Below are 20218 nucleotides of genomic sequence, written 5' to 3'. Positions count from 1 at the left end.
TGCAACACATGTAAACAGAATAGAATCAGTGCAAAAACAATTCCTGTTATATGCACTTCGTAATCTACGATGGACGTCATTTCCCCTACCATCATATGACGAACGCTGCAGACTTATTGACATCCAATCATTAAAAACCCGTCGTGAATTCGCAATGATGTCATTTGTTAACGATATCGTATCTCAACGTGTCGATTCACCCGAAATATTATCAAAGCTCAATCTTTATGTACCTTCTAGAAATTTACGAACTCGGACTTTGTTTTCTTTAAATCATCAACGAAACAATTATGCTAAATACGGGCCAATTAATCAAATGTAATAGTGTATAACCAACACTGTGAAACAATTGACTTTTCTATGTCGAGAACTAAATTAAAACAATATTTCAACTCAACGCGCAATTTAAATCGATAGAAAACATTCATTGTAATAATCCGTCAAGTGAAGAAATTATTATTCAATTATGTACAAGCTCTTTTTTTTTGCTCCCACTAGTATAAATAGCATATAGCGTGTAAGTTAGTTTTAAACATATGTAGTCTATTTTTGTTTGACGAAATAAATAAATAGTAAAAAATATTCGATATAGTTGGTTGGTATAATTATGCAGGAGGTTTTTTGTTAGTCGTGTTTATGGATACACGGTCATTGTTTATTATACGAAGTAATTACATACACATACATGAAAAAGAAGGATCAACAAACCATTCACTTCTAAGGAAGGAGTTGCTTCATATCAAATTATATATTTCTAGGATCCGAATTTTAAACAACATAACAAAGTATCACCATCATCCTTCTGTCTGGAAACGCTTTAAACTACTTTATTATTTCATGAAAAATAATTGAGCAAATTAGAGCACACTTCCTGTCCCCCGCCCATCGGACGCAGGGATGGCAATTTTTCCACTTTCACAGGCTACAAAAACTAACGCTTACAGCAGGCCAGAACGTAGTAGCACACACCCAAACTAGAAAAAAAGGAGGAAATTTGACGATTTTTCACGAAACACCAAACGAGGTATAATTAAGAATCGCTGCTCCATCGAGCATTTCACGCTGGCCGGGTACGTTGCGCTTATGTTCGGTGCCTGACAACCGGAGCTGCGAGTGGTGGTGTTGTTATTTGGCTCAGATTCACTTCGCTTCGCCGAAAGTGCTTGTGCTTTTGGCACGCGCTGCGGACACTACCACCACGCCATGCCGGTACACCCGGAACCGAAAAACCGAGAGTTCGAGAATCGCGTTCTCCCTCCGCCCTTCACCGTTTTCTGGCACAACACCAGAGTGCTACGCTTAATGCCGGATGGAGCGCTTCGACCCACCGACAATAGCCTAGTTAACCTAATTCCAAACTCCGATGGCATGATGATGGGTTTGCTGGTGCTGCCACGGAATAAGGCAACTGCTAATTTTGCTCGCGTCGGAAAATGTTTGTGAAGATCGAGATATACACAAGTGCCTGCCTAGGGCTAGGGTTGGAAATATCGCTCACTGTGGAAAGATTTTAAATATAGCAAATTTTCATATGCAAAATTTCCAGTTGTAATGGCAAATAATTTTATCACAACTTTTCTGGAATATTTCCCGATGTTCAATTAGCACTTTATTGGTACTGGCAAGATGGCGTGAGACAAACAAGTATATTTGTCAGACATTTTCTACGAAATGCAATTCATCTCGTCACAATGGAAACCCTAGTTCCGTCAAGGCATTTCCCAGGAATAGACAATTGAAGGTAGCTTGAGCGTAAAAACTACGGCACTGTCATGTCGGCTGGCTGACTTCAAGAAAAACATTTATTTATGTTTGTGCAATTTGTTGTTTCAGTAAACTTTTCCTAAGTAGTTTGGAAACAGTTATCGCCATGCTAACAAATGAAAATGACACACATCACTGGGAAGCGGCGTTCACCCGGAGGAAAAGCAGAAAAGATAACGCGATGTAATTGTTTTCCTGGATGACTGCGACCGACCGAAATCAGATGAATCGTGATAGTTGAAGCCAGCATTCGTTTGTAGGAGCTGTAGTTCTATAGGTCACGGAGCTGGGATATTTCTTTGCGGTAGTTGAAGTTATCACGCTCACCCCAGTGCACTCCCAGTTTGATTGCCTCCGAACAGACTCGAGTCGACACACAGCTTCGACCGTTGTGGTTTAGGTATTCGGCAATAGGTTGGGCGGCTATCGCGAAAGTTATAACGTAACAATGCCCCGAACAGAACAGAGAGAACGTTGTGCTGTTGTATACAGAAAGCATCATCGCGTCAGCTTCTATAAACTCGCAGCAGCATACTTCAATGGGTTTCTTCGCCCCTTATTTTTGCTACTGCGCGCTCTCGCGTGGATGCCGTGAATAAAAAGCGCTGACTTTGTGCAATTCCAATATTATGCCATGCAGCACTGGAATGTCGTAAAGGGAAGGGAACCGGGGAATTCGAGTTTTTTCCAACGGTCTTCCGTCAGAAACGTTGTCGTCCGCTAGAATCGATGCTATCAAAAAGAGCTAGTATATTTTGTGTTTTCCCCTTCGCTCGGAAAACTGATGCATGCAAAGAAGAAGCTTGCTTAGGACAAAAGCATAAACATTCGCTGCATGTGTGTAGGTATCGTTAGGAATCTGCTGGGCTGAACAAAAAGTAGTTTGATGGTAGGAACAACACAGATACGGCAATTATATTGCAGACAACCTAGGTGAGCGGTGTTATCGAAATACTCATTGAATCGATATACACAGTAAGAAAACTTTATGTCGAATCGCATGTAAAGAATTGCCTCCATCGCTTATGATAGAAAATTCCATAACATTCCACGTAAATTTGAATGATATTGCGTGTAATTTTCAAACAAAACCATGATTTACGTCAGAAGCAACTGAAATTCAAATAATATTGCATATAAATTTCATTTAAAATCGTGGTTTTTGTCAGAAGCAACAGAAATTCAAATGAGAAAATATTTCACGTGAAGTGTGATATTCAGAATTTTTTACTGTGTAGGTATGAATTGGAAATACCGTAAAACAAGTTACATAGAATAAATAACTCTTCAGAGTCGTTTGCAGAAATCAATTGAAGAAGCATGCCAACGCGCTCCCGGTCTCCTGCTACACATTGCATATGAGTTCTAGTGGTCATTTGATTCTTCCACAGCTTATTTGATATCTATTGCTGTGCCAGTAAAAAAACTTGTTCTTTTTTTTTTTTTTTGAAAAGTTGGAAAACACATCTTCCTATCGCTATAGCTATTTTGTAAATTTCAAAACACTGTGAGCATATAACTGGGAAAAAAATTTTTACAAGATAATTCAGGTAATATAAATTATTAGTTTCGAACAATTTATTCATAGGCGCATATTGACGCAAATCCGATCTCCTAAGGCAGTAGCGTGCGTTTATGGTTTTAAAACAATACCGCACTAAAGTGCAGTTTTCCTGTTCGATAGAACGATGATTAGCAGGTCTATATGTTCGTATGAGCGTCTATCTTTTCATGCTCTTTTATTGCAGTTATTTCTACCAACAAAACAACTGGACACTTTCCCATAGCTATAATCATTTTTTTTTTGTTTTGAAGTCATACACGCCACCACCTGTTGAATTCCCATTTTTGAAGCATTGGTATAGGACATGACCGAACCTTTTTGAATACCAAGTCCGTTCTTACTCCAAACGATACTTATAAAATGTTCGTCCGATGAGATTATCTAATTGGATTCGTATTCTATCCAGTAAACGGTTCATTCTCGATGCTGGTCTATTTTTTAGTTCACTTTCACTTAAACAACTTTTTTCATCTTTCAGGTTTCAGTCAACCTTCAAGCAATTCCATAAAATCTGTCCCAATTTTGAATTTTTTCAATGAAATATTTTTAGTTAAAAATTATTTACCTCGAAATTTTATAAACTACAAAAAGTTAGTTGTTTGAAATTAAAAAATAAAAGTAAATTAAAAAAAAAGCCTTGTTAAGAGCCAGTTCGCGAGAGGCGCAACCACATGTTGTTTTGATGTTTTCCGATTGGGCTGAAATTTTCAGCGTTTGTTTGTCTATTCAGGGTAAAAAGTTTTGCAAAATTTCAATTTTTATCATTGAGGTTAACTGCCGGTAACCGCAAGTCAATCCCATCTGTAAAAATATGAAATCGAGGAAACAGCTTCGGAAGATATTTTATTCACGCTCAGTTATCACTTATTCAACATGAAATATTTTGACAATATTCATGCTAAAATATAGTTTGCATACTAGCCTGCACTTATTACGTTGTAAAAACCACTGAAATCATTGATTTAATGATAAAAACCTTGAGTGTGACTGACTTGCCGTTACATTCTACATCGAAGAGAAAAGTAACCGCAAGTCAGTCACATTGCCATGTTGATGCTATAGTGCTTGTCGACGTATTGTTATTCTTTGCCGTGGAAATCCGTCAATCCTTCGCTGTTCGGAAGTCTATGTTCATGTGAACAGTTCCAAAAATGTCGTTGTTGGAAAATCTCATGATGTACGGAACCGATGAAAGCTCATCCGGTGAGGATTCGAATGAAGAAACTGCAGCCGGGACTGCAGTTGGTTCATCCGACAACAAATGTCAAGATGATCAAAATCCGTTTTAGGTTGGAGCATCACCTTTGGCGATATCTTGAAACGATTTCCTGGATTCTGATGGAAGCTTTTTCGATACTGAAGATTTTCCGGATAGATCCATGAAGAAGCGAACCAAGAAAAAAATGGACTTGAACTCATATTAGCAGGAAATTGCTGCATAAATTCATCACCATTTCAAACTAAAAAATAATCCCAATAATTGATAATTGTTACTAGATAACTTATTTTCATATAAACGATCATATCGAATCTCTCTTCTCCACTCCCCATCCAAAATCCGATGCTAACTCAAAATCGACAAAATTACAGATGGGACTGACTTGCGGTTACCGGCAGTTAAGTGGGGTAAAACTGCCTTAAAAATGGTATGTCTGAAAACGTACAAAAACCAAAAACTGCAATAACTCCTGCTATATGAGATGGATTTTTCTAAAAATTTGTGTTATTATTCTACACTAAGAATATTTCGCATGGTCACAATATATGGCAGAGGGGAAACATGACGAAAAAATGCATTTTCCTTTTAAAAGTTGTCAATTTTCAGGGTCACTCTACTCTTCCCCTCCATCGCTAGAAAAAAATATTTGAATATAGCGTTTTGTAGAGCAACTCAAGAGCTTCAATTTTATGTGTAAGCCAAGTGTGCCAAATGGGGTAAAACGGCCCTAGATGTTTTTTTTTTCCAAAAACCGTCAAAACCACTGAAATCTCAATATTTCCTGCTAGACTTAATAAATTTTGCTGAAAATTTGAATAATCACTTTACCTTATCAGAACTACCTACTTTATCAGAAGAAAAGCTATTTGAAGTAAAACGTTCCATGAAGATTTTTTTCCAAAATGCCATCAAAATCACAAAAACTGCAAAAGATTGGGTTAGATCCGATAGATTTACTCAAAACAAAAGTACAAAAGTGAGAAATATATTAACATGACGAAAAAAAATATTTTTCTTGGGAAATACTTGGCGATTTTCGGGGTGCTTTTTTCTCTACAAAAAAAGGTCCAGAACCCGAAGTTAGCATTTTATAAAACAACTAAAGAGCTTTTATTTGATATCAAATCCAGATGCATCATTTGCAACTGACTGATGCAACTGACTAAAAAGGACTGAAGTTTTTCTTGACTTTTTCACTAAGTTTCAAGGAAAGCGTCAAACAAGGTAAAAACAATATACAATATTTCAATACAATATTACAATACATATTTACAATATTTCGAACCTTGTTGAAGCAAATGAAGTAAAATATTCTTTGACTTTCATGTTCATCATTTTGATTACGATTTACTTTTGAATTTATTGTCATCGGTTCCATTCCTCGCATTCATCGCTGATTTCCCAAAGTGTTGCTTTGGTTGCTGTCGTATCAATAAAAATAAGCAATCATTTAAAAAAACACGACTTCGAATACTAATGCTCAGCAACTTATGCTCATGATGTTCTTCAACGTTCATCAAAGCACCATCTTCCTTTGCGCTAATTTTGACCTGTATAAATATTGTAGAAAATCGTGCACATAATGAGTTTATATGCTTCACGGACAAGTAGGAACTCGGTTGTAATTATTCATTTTCGCAACCGTCATATCGATAATATCTTTTACCTTGTTTGATGCTTTTCTTTAAACTTAGTGAAACAGTCAAGAAAAACTTAAGCCTTTTTGGTCTGTTTCCAAATTTTTCTCTGGGGTTCTGGACCTTTTTCTGTAGAGAAAACAGCACCCCGAAAATCGCCAAATATTTTCCAATAAAATTTTTTCGTGATGTTAATTTATTGTCACCTTTGTCACCTTGCCATTAAGTTCTTATTCAACTAGAGTAATAATCTAAATTTTCAGCAAATCTATCAAGTCTAACTCGAGTTTTTGCAGTTATTAGACGGCATTTTTCGAAAAAAATCTTCATGTAACGTTTTACCCCAAATGGTGTTCTTCTGGTAAAGTAGGTAATTCTGGTAAGGCAGAGTGATTATTCAAATTTTCAGCCAAATCTTTCAAGTCTAGCAGGTAAAGATATTAGTGATTTTGACAGTTTTTGAAAAAAAACCTTCTTGGGCCGTTTTACCCCACTTGGCTTATACATAAAATTAAAGCTTTTGAGTTGCTCTACAAAACACTATATTTTGATATTTTTTCTAGCAATGTTGAGAAGAGTAGGATGACCACGAAAATTGACAATTTTTAAAAGAAAAATGCATTTTTTTCGTCATGTTACCCCTTTGTCATATATTAAAACCATGCATTTTGAAGTACTCTTAGTGTAGAATAATAACACAATTTTTTTAGAAAAATCCATCAACTCTAGCAGGAGTTATTGAACTTTTTGGTTTTTTGACGTTTTTTGGACATAACATCTTTGAGGGCCGTTTTACCCCACTTAACCTCAATGAAAAAAATTGAAATTTTGCAAAACATTTTACTGGGAAGAAAAAAAAAACTTTTTACCTTGAATAGACAAATAAACGCTGAAAATTTCAGCTAAATCAAAGAACATCAAAACAACGTCCCTCACAAAAGGCGGTTGCACCTCTCGCGAACTCCAAATGGCTCTTAAATCAGATTTATTGAAATATTCTTGGAGCCAGAACGGTTTGTTTGATCCAAAAAATTAACGTTGTAAAAAAAATTTCAAAGAAATTTTAGTTTTCGATTTTTCGTTTTTTCAAGTTGGAACAAACATCAATGCTTAGCTTACACTGTGTTTTTTTGGTAGAAGAAAATAATCAGAAGTGTTTTTTAGATAATTATAATAATACACTAAAGTCGCTGTTATGTGTTTTTTTTCGCGGGTATTTTTTACGCGGATTCCGGAATTTACGCAGGTTTTTTACGTGGATTCCGGAATTTAGGCGTTTTTTTACGCGGATTTCCGCATTTCACGCGGTTTCCATTTACACGGCACGTATTCCCCCGCGTAAAAAGCGACTTCAGTATATTCTTGTTTTTTCGGTTTTTTTTTTGCAGTCACAATTAGTTTTTTTTTCTAAAAGGCTAGAGGCTTTGTCGAGAAATATTTCTATTTTTATTTTTTGAATTTAGAAAAGATTAAGAAATAAATTCGGTCTCGGGCTGGCCGTTTAGCAGGAGATTGCTCACCCGTTGCTTTTATATAGGTGTGTTGTGAGACGGAGTAGGTTTCGTTCGGCCGATAAATATCGGGATTGATGTGACGACTGCGCAATGGCAATATATTTTCGCTTGCTTTCGTAATGAGTTTACTTTGCGCGCAACGTTGTTCGATTCATCACTTACCACCAGCGTTGCCAACCCTCCAGTTTTTCCTGGATACCTCCACTTTTTTTGAAGATCGTCAGCGGAACAGCTGAAGGTTGAATATTTCCAGTTTTTTGGAAATTGTTCCAGTTTTATCCAGTTTTCTGTTCATCACCACATTTTTTGAACTCATTCCCATTACATGTATGGTCTTTTCAGTATTTTGTGCATTCATGCCCCTCGGTTCTAAGATTTTAATCGAAATCCACTCAATTTCAAGTACGCCAGTGACTATAATCTCCATCAGTAAAAATTTTTCTTTCAGCCTTTTTGGTTACATACAATAATACGGTGCAGCAATTTTGAACCGAAAATCAAATAAATTTCTGTAAAAGCTTCAAATTTATATATCCAGTTTTCTCCAGTTTTTTATTTTGAATTCTTCCAGCTTTTTATAAAAAAAGGTTGGCACCGCTGCTTACCACGGAGACCAAACCTTACCTTTCCGTCGCAGTCGTGGAGATGCAGAGGTAAACTTGATTTCCGACAACAATGACTGTGACACCCCCTTCTTTTCAATCTCTTTTTTTGGCCTAACGACTGTAAGGACGTGACCGGCGCCGTTTATGTATCTGTACAAAGCGGAAACTACCGCTTGTTGTACATTGAAGATGGTAAACTAATCTTAAGTTGCCATATACGTGGTTCTCTGTAAAACTTCACTAGTTCAGAACCATCACGGAGGAGCAACTACGAAATGTGCGGTTGTGCTCAAGCTCAATGGTATGGTAGTTTTATCAAAGCATTACTGAATCTATTAAGTTTTGTAAGTGCTCGGGGTTTTCATTTATCAACAGTTACCAAAAGTGATCGGTTCTTAACCCTCTAGTGCACAAGTTTATTTCCAGAAGGACTTCGAAAAAATCACTATGAATCTTTATAAATATTTTTTAAGTATTGATTAAAGCTTTTAAGAGGTGTAACTGAAGACCGTCTAAAGGCGGCAGTGGGCACTAGAGGGTTAAACTTGAAGAATCTCTATAAAACTTTAAAACACCTCCCAAACTCCATCTATTTCAAAACAACTCTAAAAAACTTTATCAACATTTTATAAAGCTTTTGCCAAAGTTTCACGGTAGTCATCTTCAAACTACACCTTGAAAATGCGCCTATAAAATTTTCTTAAAACTATAGAATAGAACGGAATACAGTGTTAAAAAAACAAGTATCTTAAATAAACAAACACCGCCCACAATGGTACGCCGATAAGTGGGAAAAGCTGGAAAAAATGGATCATTTAGATGGAAATTTCATAGAAATTTACCAAACTGTAAAGAAGTTCCAACCTACCGAGACTCACATATCAAAAAGGCCAATAATATCTAATGGATCTACTTTGTGTTATGTTATGATTCAAATAAAATGGTTCAATCTAAACCGAGTTAAATATCGAAAAAATATACGTTTGTACGGGATTAATTAATAACAGTAAACGAAAAATGGGAATAATAATTTTCGTAGGTGTTGTTATACCCAAAAACAATTATTTTTAGCTTTCTTCCAAAGTATGATTTTAAGGCTATCATGGATAAAACTGTTTTGTCTTGAATCCTCCGAAAATGCAATAAATAAATGTGAACTTGTCGCGATACCAAAAAAATGTCACACGCATTCTTCTCCAGTCAAGTAACAACAGATAGTGTCTTATATTACGCACATGTTACAGGAGTACGACTATCTAACAAAGGTCGTTCAAACTAGATGTAAAGTTTTCACTGTCGAAAAATGTTTCCTTTCCATCTACAGTCAAAAAACTACACATAGGTAGGGGAACAACGGGCAACACGGACAGGGCGAGCAAGATGGACCGTTGCTCATTTCTATATAAACCATTGAAATTAACACAAATCAGTTATGCCAGTTACATACCAACAGCAAAATGGGCAGTCTGAGAAAACGACAATAGCACCATTTATTATTCTTTTTTCAGCATTCTTAGCATGCGATATGAGACCTAAAGTCATTAACTCTCATTTGAAACAAAAATCATCATTAAAAACATTGTTAAAAGCTGTAAATATACTACATGTAAATGATGTGAATGATTCCATCGGCGCAGCCGGCGACGGTAAGCAAACACGTGCTTTTTTGCCCAGCGCGTCGTCCCGTATAGAAAAGAAATTTGCTATAGTCTTTCATAGATCTGTCTTACCAGCACAGCCGGTCCGTTTCATATGCACGTTGTGAAATAGTGGTTTTTCGAGACTGTTTTTATTTTAGTGAAAACTAATATAAAATCACATAAAAAAGGAAAAGTTTGCATTATTTTATGAAAAGCATTAGTCAATGTCGAAGATTATGAATATCGTTGGTTGAAATATTGTGTTTTGAGCAGAATAATGAATGATTTCCTTAGGGTGACCGTCTTGCCCGTTGTTCCCCTACTGTCGCATATGTTGCACATGTTACCAGTTTCTTCTATCTCCAAATCATCCGGTTTGCGTATATTAGTTTGTTTGTTGTACGCATCCGGAGTAGAGAAAAAATATGACAAGAGCTCCCAAGCAGCATTTTTCCCCCACAAAAACACAAACATTTGCTTTTTTGCAAGTTATCTAAAACACACACTCATCGTTCCATGGAAACTCATTTAAACCTGTTGAAGATACAAAGCTCTTGCCCATCTAGAACAACACTCGCAACTCCGGCAACTCTGGTCACACGGTATTACATATTTCAATTTCAAGTAAACATTGCGGAACGAAACAGTGGTGTTTCTAATTAGAAATTTGAGGTTAACGGGTGAGATTCTGCTTATTTGTGAATGAAGCGGACAGAAATGAACCTCATCGTTGCCTCAATACAAATGCAGCGGAAAAAGTCTCGATATAATGCATTGCTGTTCTTGGTTGTATGTTCTCCTGCAGAAACATATACAAGCGTGTAGCCGTTATATATTTTGTTACTTATTTTTATTACCTTTTGTGTCTAATGCGAGGTCATAAGACACAAAAAAGTGAGAAAATGTTACTCAAAAGTAACAAAATCCCTTCCGTTTGTGTTGCGTATAGTTTTGCACGAGATACTCTAGTTTTGATGGCGTTTTATAAAGGATTATTATAAAACCATCATTAACTATGACGTTGAATAAGAAGCATATGACGATCAAGCAGCAAAAATGTAGTAGCTGTGTTTTGAATAGTTTGAACCATGCCAAGCTGTTTTCACTCAAAGTTGGCTACGTTTTCTCAAACCTTAATTTCTCATTATTTTCCTTGAAATTGGATTAGCTCATTATTTTCACCTCGCATTGCATTCCTTGATAAAAGCGAATCGGCAACAAAAAATAATAAAAGGTAATATTGCCGTTGAAATTAACGACAAAACTAACAAGCGAAGATCCCCCGAGAGGAAAAAATGTACAGAAGATAAAACGAAATATAAGGTACTCATATACCTAGTTTTATTTTGTCTTTCCATTGCAAGTCATTTGAATTTCTAATCAACTAAAATTGCACGTTTCACCAAAAGCGGCTGCAACTTTCCGTGCATAAGCAAAGTGCGGTAATTGGCGATACGTTTTCGATTTTCCTCAGTGCTTTTTCTGGGAGGCTGCAGGTATCACGTTCAAATTTTCATAGTCATAACTTCTCGAAACTTTAAATCCGATCGCGAGCCGCTACGTTCGAAGGATTATACAGAAAAATGAGAAAATCATATCGGTTTTTTATTTGTCAACGATTTCCTGCTACTTTCGTTCGTGCTCGTTCTGCCGAGAAGAGGCCATGATAAGTGACTGAAAGATACAGCCGGGGATGCTTTTTTCTCTTCATGATTTCGGCAGACGGCATTTCAACTCCATCACGCAGGAGAGTTCGAATAGCAGATGACATTTTCAAGCGGAAATGAATCTTTCCTCGAAGTGATTTTTCTCATTTTCCTTCAATCATTTGCACGTCACATCACATTTATCAGATCGACCTAATCTAATCAAGCTTTTTTTAACTTCCTTGCGTCAGTAGAGCGTTCCGCTTTTTTTATAACCTCTGGGAATGGAACCTGCTCTATCGCAACGTCAATTTCGCACGTCAGTGTACGAAAATTGAACCCTAGATTTGCATAATAATTAAAATCAATGATATTCATGAGCAGTACAAAATGGATACTACATGGAATAGCTGACTGCGTTCCGATGGACATTGAGACTGTACATAGGAGGATATAAGAGGATATCATAAATTGTCGTCTACTCACCACTCGCATCTGTGCCACCTTCTTGTAGCCCACGTAGGAGAATATGTGGCCCAGGATCTCGATTGGTAGATCCAGCAAATTCAGAGCCGGTTGCTCCGATGGACACGAGTGTTGTTGCGGTAGGGAATTGAGCCCCACTAGCACCAGCCCAGAGTTGGGGCCGGTTGGGGCATTTGTGGGACTACATGACTGTTGATGGCTCTGCTGGTGAACGCTAGCGGCGGTGGACCGGTTCGAGGAAAACTGGCTGGAGGAATTACTGGCCGACGAGCGAAACAGGTAGAGGGTGGTGTCCTCAGTAGTGGAACCAGTCATCTGTCGTGTGGAAACCATCGTGCTTCCGCTGCAGCTGAAATCAAACAAAGAAAACGGTTTTAGCCAATGGTCCAGCAAAGGTTTTATAGATAGGCGAAGAGGGTAGCATTGCTTCTTATCCTATTTAACGTTCAGCAGTCGTAACAAACAAAATATTTACTATTTGTTGTTAGTAATGTTTGGTGTTGAACGTATCCCGGATTCACACTGCGCAGTATATAAATATAATACAAATCAGTTCTCGGCTGTTTGCAGCACTTGTTAGTTTTTAAATTACCATCCTCATCTAGTAAGTAGTCGAGTTTCGCCCAATGTTTTTATTATACTTTCCTACTTCAAATCTGATTAATTTCATCAGGAAAAGTTAAGAAAAGTTCGAGTTTGTAAATTCAGTTGCAAAGGCTTGCGTGCCGAGTTCTATTGTCGTCCAGTCAGTTTGGATTTTCGTTAATGTTTGGTTGTCTTCGTGAATAGGCAAGAAAGAAAACAGGTTTTGTAAAAATATACTCTTTTTATATACTTTTAATTGCAACAACCGCCGTTCCAAGTATAAGTGGAATCCTTACGCCATTAAGTCCAGGGCATGTTAGCATTAATAATGTCATTTCTGAGGATGTGTAAGATGCACGTTTGCAAGCATGATCATCGAAATTTTGGTACATGCTGTCACTATCATCTTGCATTTTATGTAAGAGCAACAGGGAGAAAATATTCGCCCACGAGCAGTGCTTCCATATCTATGTTTAAACTCTCAAATTTAAAACCATGTTTATTTGATTTAGAACGTGACCTTTCAGCGTAGCAATATAAAGATGAAAATATAAGCTTTTACATGTCATAAACTCCAATAAAGTAATGTTAATAAGCGTTTTACAACAAAAAGAGTTCTCTCTTGTTCTGGCAACCAGAGCCGGATTTAGAAGCTGGGGGCCCGGGGCAAATTTGTTTGTGAGGCCCGTTTTTCTTCAAACATTTAGAGGTAACGTTCTAGAAGGTGACGAGCAAAAGCACTTTTATTATTAGCAATACTGCTTTTGAGAAGTGGCATGCTTATTATTATCCGTGTTTGTGGTAATGTGATTTTATTCTTCCTTTTACACGCTTACTGTTCTACTATACTTTGTTCCTCCTGCCAAATATCGCCACTTATAATTCCCTGGAGAAGTTTCTTTAAGTGTTCTGGCCAGTTTTATTAAAAGCGAACTTATTTTTGCCTCGTTCTACCTGTCAAATATAGTCACTTGTTATTCCCTGGAGAAGTATCGTAGTGCGTCCTTCTGGCCAATTTTAATTATAAGAGAGAACTTTTTTTTTCTTAAGAGGAAATCACACCAACGTATTAGAGAATTCAGCGTAAAGGAAAAGTAAACGGTTGAGGAGCCTGAGAAAACACCCATTTGAGTCTTTTTTGACATGATTCTACTGAGATTCGAACCCACAATCATCCACTTGACAAAGCGGACACTGTAACCTGGCGGCTACACAACTCTCAAATTTTGCTGAGGTTGTGCTTTGAATTAATAGCGGCCTCACACTTGCCGCACCCATGGATCGACTGCCACACCAAGTATTTCTTGGTAAATTTGTAGACCTTCTTTTTCGGAACATTCAGGCGGGACTTGCCGACGAAAAAATCCCTGGGGATCTACCTGGCATCCGCTTTAACGTACGTCTCGTTCAGTACGATGAATTTCAGCTGCATCAACTATTCGCGGTACAGCTTCCTGGTGCGGGATTTGGAAGAATTAACCTTCTTGGCCGAGTCCCGAATAAAAAGTTTCGGATTGAGCTTGAATCAATCTCTCACGGAATCTGTGCTTTGCTTTTCATCCGCTGAAACTCGCCACTTAATAAATTTTACACATGTAGATTTTTTGAGAAAATGTTACTCAAATATTACAAGCGTCGAAGATGTTTTCGGGAAATGTTGGACCCTATTGCATACTCGTAAAAAAGTCTCACAAATGTAGGGTACAATATTGCTGCATATCTGTTTTGGGAAGAGGGAATTCTCATCATAAGGACCTCACCTAAAAAATATTATTATCGGTACAATGGATTAATGAGCGAGCAGCAAATCTCGCAAGCTACTGGAAGAAACAGTTTCAGAAACTGAAAGAATCGGTTTTGATTGCAATGAGAAGCAAAAAATTATCATTATAGCGAAATATAAGCATAAAACTGTAGACATTGTGGTGAGATTTTTTTACGGCGACTCATTGCCACAAAAGAGCATTTTTATACAGTTATAAATGACAAATGGTTCTTCGTCAATTAAAAGCACTCGATAATTAAAGTTGCTTCAGAGTTACCGTTTTAGCAATAACCATATACTTCACGTCAATGCGTTAAACATAGACAGAGCAAAATAGTACCAACTTGAAACCAAATTTCTGACGAAATGCCATTAAACCAGCGAAACGCTTTATCAGCATTCGTTAATGTCAAACAAACGCGTTCTCTTGGTGAAAATGATCCTATGAAAACGCGAAGACCCTTTTTAGTTATTCGTTCTATGCGCTGCGCCGCGATGTCTATATGCCGGGCAATTTTACAAAATTAAACTGACCGCAACGAAAAGCTTCCCTCAAAATCCATTGCGTTCATAAGCAAATAAACCAACGAGGTCAGACAAATGGCTTAGAATAACTACGTTTTTGTAGTAAATCACTGGTACAACTGAAAAAAAAAACGAATACAGATGTCACTAGAGTCTCAATTGAATACTTTTCCAAAAACAAACCTGACACTCCAACTTTGAAAAAATATATTTGTGCGTTCATGATGATTCATAAAAAGAATTTTAAAGGCATCATTATTCGCAGCGGGTTCGCCTCAGGGTAAAGAACACCTACACTATACTCTAGAATAGGTAATTAACAGATTAGGAAACAATGAGCTCCTGCTTCTTTGCTCGTGCGAAAGCTCTCGTACTCCGCTGCTGGATAGCTGGGCTTGGCAAGTGTGAAGGATCGTGGAAAGTCTCGCTTAATTGTTCCATGGTTACTTTCTGTACCGCAAGTAAACTTTACACTCTGCAGTAAAATCCACCCACTCCATCTTCCTGTTTCGTGTGCGTTTGCGAGTGTATATATACAATTCACCTAGTTTTAGCTAAACGACGATGGTGTGCGGTGTAAAGCACTTTTATTAAATGCTATGAGCTATGAGAGTGTCAGACAAAATTCCTTAGATTGTACCCAGTTCTGGGAGATCGTTTAAGCACTCCTGTTCGCATTTGTCTGGGTGGAAAACTTACAGTGAAACGGCCTGACTTTCCGAGCTTCACTGATATAAATACCTGGCAAGCAAATTCCATGAGCACACCGACCGTCGACGGCAGTCCTTAGTTACTTGGCATGTGCTCGACGGACGCGCGTGTTCCAGGTATGCTTTGCACCAATTTCCTTATCTCAATGCCCAATTAAATCCAGATGAACTGCGACTCTCGTTAGCCACTGTGTTACTGGCAGCAGCGAATAAAGGAAAGCAAGCTGTACCGCCATAGGAAGCCCCGGTAGTGCAGTAGTGGCATAAATGAGATGCTTGTCTGAATATAGCACGTCGAGGATTATGGATTTTATAACTCGTATATAAATGTGTGTGTATATATATGGAAGCTTTTGCCATGCTACGACATTTCGAAATTCCTTTCACACACCTGCTATGAACTTCATCCACCAGGAACACCGCCACCACTCGAGCGGAAACAGAAAGGAACTCGACATAGGAGAACCATTTTTGGGTGCGTGTGCAGACGTAACAATTTCGTACTTTGCGGAGAATGAAAGCAAAGTAAGCGTGCGCCACTCAGAGGGAAAAAGGAAGGGTGTACAATATTTATAACATCCATGTTGTGGTTGTTGGAATCTCCTGAGTTGTGAACATTGCTGTGCTTGAAGAGCAGTGCATATATTTGCAACCTGCGTAAACTTAACATTAACGTGCCACTCGCATTTTAAGTGTTTTATTACTTCGTTGAATGCCTGTTAGTTATTCTGGTGAAATTGTTACATTTCGAAATGACAATCTTGCGAAATGCGGCTTTCTTATTTGTGAAAGAAATATTCAAGGGAAGAAGAGGAACCACATTGGAAGATTACTCAAAAGATTAAATAGTAGAAAAAAGGTAAAAGGTGAAAAAGGTACACATTTTTTAATTTTGGTGCCAAGAGGATGTGTAGAGGAAAAACTAATATATGCTTTGGCATTAGTAATTCAGAGTTCATAGTGTGGAACATAAACCTTTCACCTTCAAAACGTATTACCAGAACTTTTCGAACTTTGTCTGAAGTCTAAGAATTTCGAAAAAAACACCCAAAATCGCTACACCCGTTTTCTTCCTCTTTCAGCAGTTAAAATCCGATTCTTGAAGAAGTGGTATCTATTTCGAATCGAAATTTTTCAAAAACTGATGAAAAACGCTCTAGCCTAAGCTGTGGAATAACGAATTTAATTCTTCTAGGAAGCTGGACAGAATGATAATACCATATCTCCAAGTTTAGCTCTAAAGAAACACAACGTTTTGTTTTTCCGTTATGTCTTAGGTGTTCATTGCTTCCAACTTATATTTTCTGATATTTCCGGAACGAACATAGCGTACCTTAAAAAGTTGAAACACGTTACTCTTCTGGCTGAAAAACTTGGTGCGAAGTTTTGCCTCAAGGATATAGCGAACTTTTGCCCCATTATGAATTTTCCAATTGGTTTGATTTCTACGAAAACCGTAAACCACATTCTTCCTGCAAATCAATCACAAACAAGTTCATTCTACCACCATCAGACAAGAGCTTTTTGTGAGTTCTAATGATTCCATATTTTTGCATGTATTTTCCGAATAGATTAATTGCAATCCTTAAATTGTATAGTTTGAATCGCATATTAGATCAAAACAGTTCAAAACAAAACTCATCCTATGTGTTTACATGTGTGGTCACCTGACATTATAATATATCGAATTTAAATAGGTTCCTAATTTTTTTCACTGTTTTCCATCTCTCTTTAGTAAAAGGTTTTCAGTATTTCCGATCACACGTATATTCAAAGTTACGGTGGTAGCTGCTAGTGTTTATACTCCTTTATCGTGTACGATTTATGTTGTTCGCTTTTTCACGTAGGACTACGTCCTATGAAAGTATGCTGGCATTTGTACAGGGGCGACTCGTGGCTGTTGAACCTACCTGTTCAACTAGAAATTCTGAAAATCAGAGTTTGGGGAAGTAATTACAATTTTAACCGCGAATAAAAGCAAGTAATTCCCTTTGTTACTATTCAAAAATAAAACCAAAAAATAAGAAAATAAGAGCATGAATTTGGATTTCAGACTCATTTTTTGCCTGACGTCCCCATGTGCAATGCACAGGTTGCACCTATGGACGAGTCGCCCCTGCATTTGTAAAAAGTGCAACGAAATTTTGTTTATAATCTTATTTGAACTAAACGGATTCCCGACAAAAAATTTAAATTTATTTATTTCATTTATTTTTATTTATAGCAAATGTAGACTACATACACTGTTTGATTAGAATTGTCACTTATAATGTTTACAACTCTTTTCTCATTCCGCGTCGAACACTCGACAGAAACGGACGTGCAAAGTGGTCGTTCTATTACAATCCGGTCCGTGTGTACGAATAGCCAAACAAAAGAGTGTTTTATTCAAGGCCATCAGTTGACAGTCGAGTCCGTGTCGCTGTGCTGAGTGATCTCACACCCGGCTCACTGCTGGTGGCTGTGTTGGTGCTGCTGTACTGGTGCCGCTGGCTGCTTTGGGTGCAGCTTCGAACGATCGGACAACCACTGCTGGAAGGAAGAAGTAAAGAGGTACGTGTTCTTGTCGGCGCTAGTGCGCTCGTGCGCTACATTTAGCGCGATGGATATAGATCCCTCGCCTCCCGTGCCACCATCCCCGAACCCCCCTGACCCTGACCCTTCTGTTACCCCCTCCCCTGTTCATTCTCCAGTCCCCCCTCGCCCCAGGCTTTACCCGGACGGATCTCAACAGGGCAGCTATACTGTTTATTTTCGTCCAAAGGCAGGAGTGAATTCAAAGCGATTAAACATACTGCAAATTTCAAAAGACCTGACGAAGGGGTACAAGGCCGTGACCGAAATTTCCAAGGTCCGACCTAACAAGCTCCGTGTCGTGGTCAGTGATCTGACACAGGCCAATGCTATCGCTTGCTCTGAGCTCTTCACACGCGAGTATCGCGTTTACATACCCGCACGAGACGTGGAGATCGACGGTGTCATAACCGATTCGAGTCTGTCTGTCGAGTGTATCCTAAAAAGCGCAACCGGTTGCTTCAAAAATACCGAAACACAGGCGAAGATTTTGGATTGTAAGCAATTGCGGTCCATGTCTCTCGTCGGCGGTAAAAAAGTTTACACTCCGTCAGACTCGTTTCGCGTTACGTTTGCCGGATCTGCACTCCCTAGCCACGTCTCGATCGACCGGGTTCGTCTGCCTTTGCGATTGTATGTACCCCGTGTTATGAATTGCACCAATTGCAAGCAGTTAGGCCACACAGCCGCCTACTGCTGCAATAAGGCACGATGTAGCAAGTGTGGGGAGACTCATGCAGAAGATTCTTGCAGTGTTAATGCTGAAAAATGTATTCACTGTGGGGAAAACCAGCATGAGCTCTCCACATGCCCGGTGTACATGCAGCGCAGAGATAAAATCAAGCGGTCACTTAAGGAGCGTTCAAAGCGTTCTTACGCTGAGATGCTTAAGAAGACCGTGACCACTTCTACCATAACATCGAACCCCTTTGATCTGTTGCCCTCTGATGAAACCGATTCTGACGATTCATCAGCGGGAACATCTTATGCCAATCCTGGGGAGTCTAGGAAGAGGAAAAATGTTTCTTCTCCTAAACTTCCCCGTAAAGGTCCTAAGATTTCCCAAAGTGTAATGAAAAGTACGAACAAACCAAACAGTGCTGCTGAAAAACCGAAGCAAACTCCTCCTGGACTTGCAAATTTAAAGTCCCAGAAGGAGTTCCCAGCACTGCCAGGAACATCTAAAACCCCAGTTGTTCCTTTTGCACATCCAGTTGATGAAACAAACTCTGGATTAGTGAAATTTCCTGACATTGTGGACTGGATTTTTGAAAATTTCAATGTACCCGATCCAATTAAAATTTTTCTTACAGCATTCCTCCCAACAGTTAGATCATTTTTGAAGCAGTTGACTGCCCAATGGCCCCTCCTTGCAGCGATTGTATCCTTCGATGCCTAATTCAACTGCGTATATGAAGGATTCTATCTCTGTCTTACAGTGGAATTGTAGAAGTATTTTACCAAAAATTGATTCGTTTAAAGTTTTGATAAATAAAAACAAATGCGATGCATTTTCCCTTTGTGAAACTTGGCTTACTTCAAATATTGATCTCAACTTCCATGATTTTAATATTATTCGCCTTGATCGAGACACCCCATATGGAGGAGTACTTTTAGGGATTAAAAAGTGCTATTCTTTCTATCGTATTAACCTCCCCTCGATTCCAGGCATCGAAGTTGTCGCATGTCAAATGACAATACAAGGTAAAGAGCTTTGTATTGCCTCAATATATATTCCTCCCAGAGCACAGGTTGGGCAACGGCTGCTCTTTGATTTAATAGAACTTCTTCCCTCGCCACGTTTGATTTTGGGAGACTTCAACTCTCATGGTGTGGCTTGGGGTTCCCCTTACAATGATAACCGCTCCTCTTTAATCTATAACCTTTGCGATGACTTCGACATGACTATTTTAAACAACGGTGAAATGACACGTATCCCGAAACCTCCAGCGCGCCCAAGCGCTTTGGATCTATCCTTATGTTC

The 20218-nt window shown here is 38.3% G+C and overlaps 1 protein-coding gene across 5 annotated transcripts in view; it reads right to left on the bottom strand.

The window, feature by feature from the left end:
- Positions 1 to 20218, bottom strand: part of LOC129720706 (uncharacterized) — a 156399-nt gene that overhangs the window by 76031 nt on the left and 60150 nt on the right. For all 5 annotated transcript variants that reach the window (XM_055672307.1, XM_055672306.1, XM_055672309.1 and 2 more), the window contains exon 3: positions 12076 to 12424. In XM_055672307.1, coding sequence (XP_055528282.1) covers positions 12076 to 12408 — 333 coding nt within the window. In that variant the 5' untranslated portion in view covers positions 12409 to 12424. The remainder of the gene's footprint in view (positions 1 to 12075; positions 12425 to 20218) is intronic.

This window comes from Wyeomyia smithii, chromosome 2, assembly GCF_029784165.1.
Source record: "Wyeomyia smithii strain HCP4-BCI-WySm-NY-G18 chromosome 2, ASM2978416v1, whole genome shotgun sequence".
Lineage (NCBI taxonomy): Eukaryota > Metazoa > Arthropoda > Insecta > Diptera > Culicidae > Wyeomyia > Wyeomyia smithii.
The sequence above is the reverse complement of the archived record's forward strand: the minus strand, read 5'-3'. Positions and strand labels throughout refer to the sequence as shown.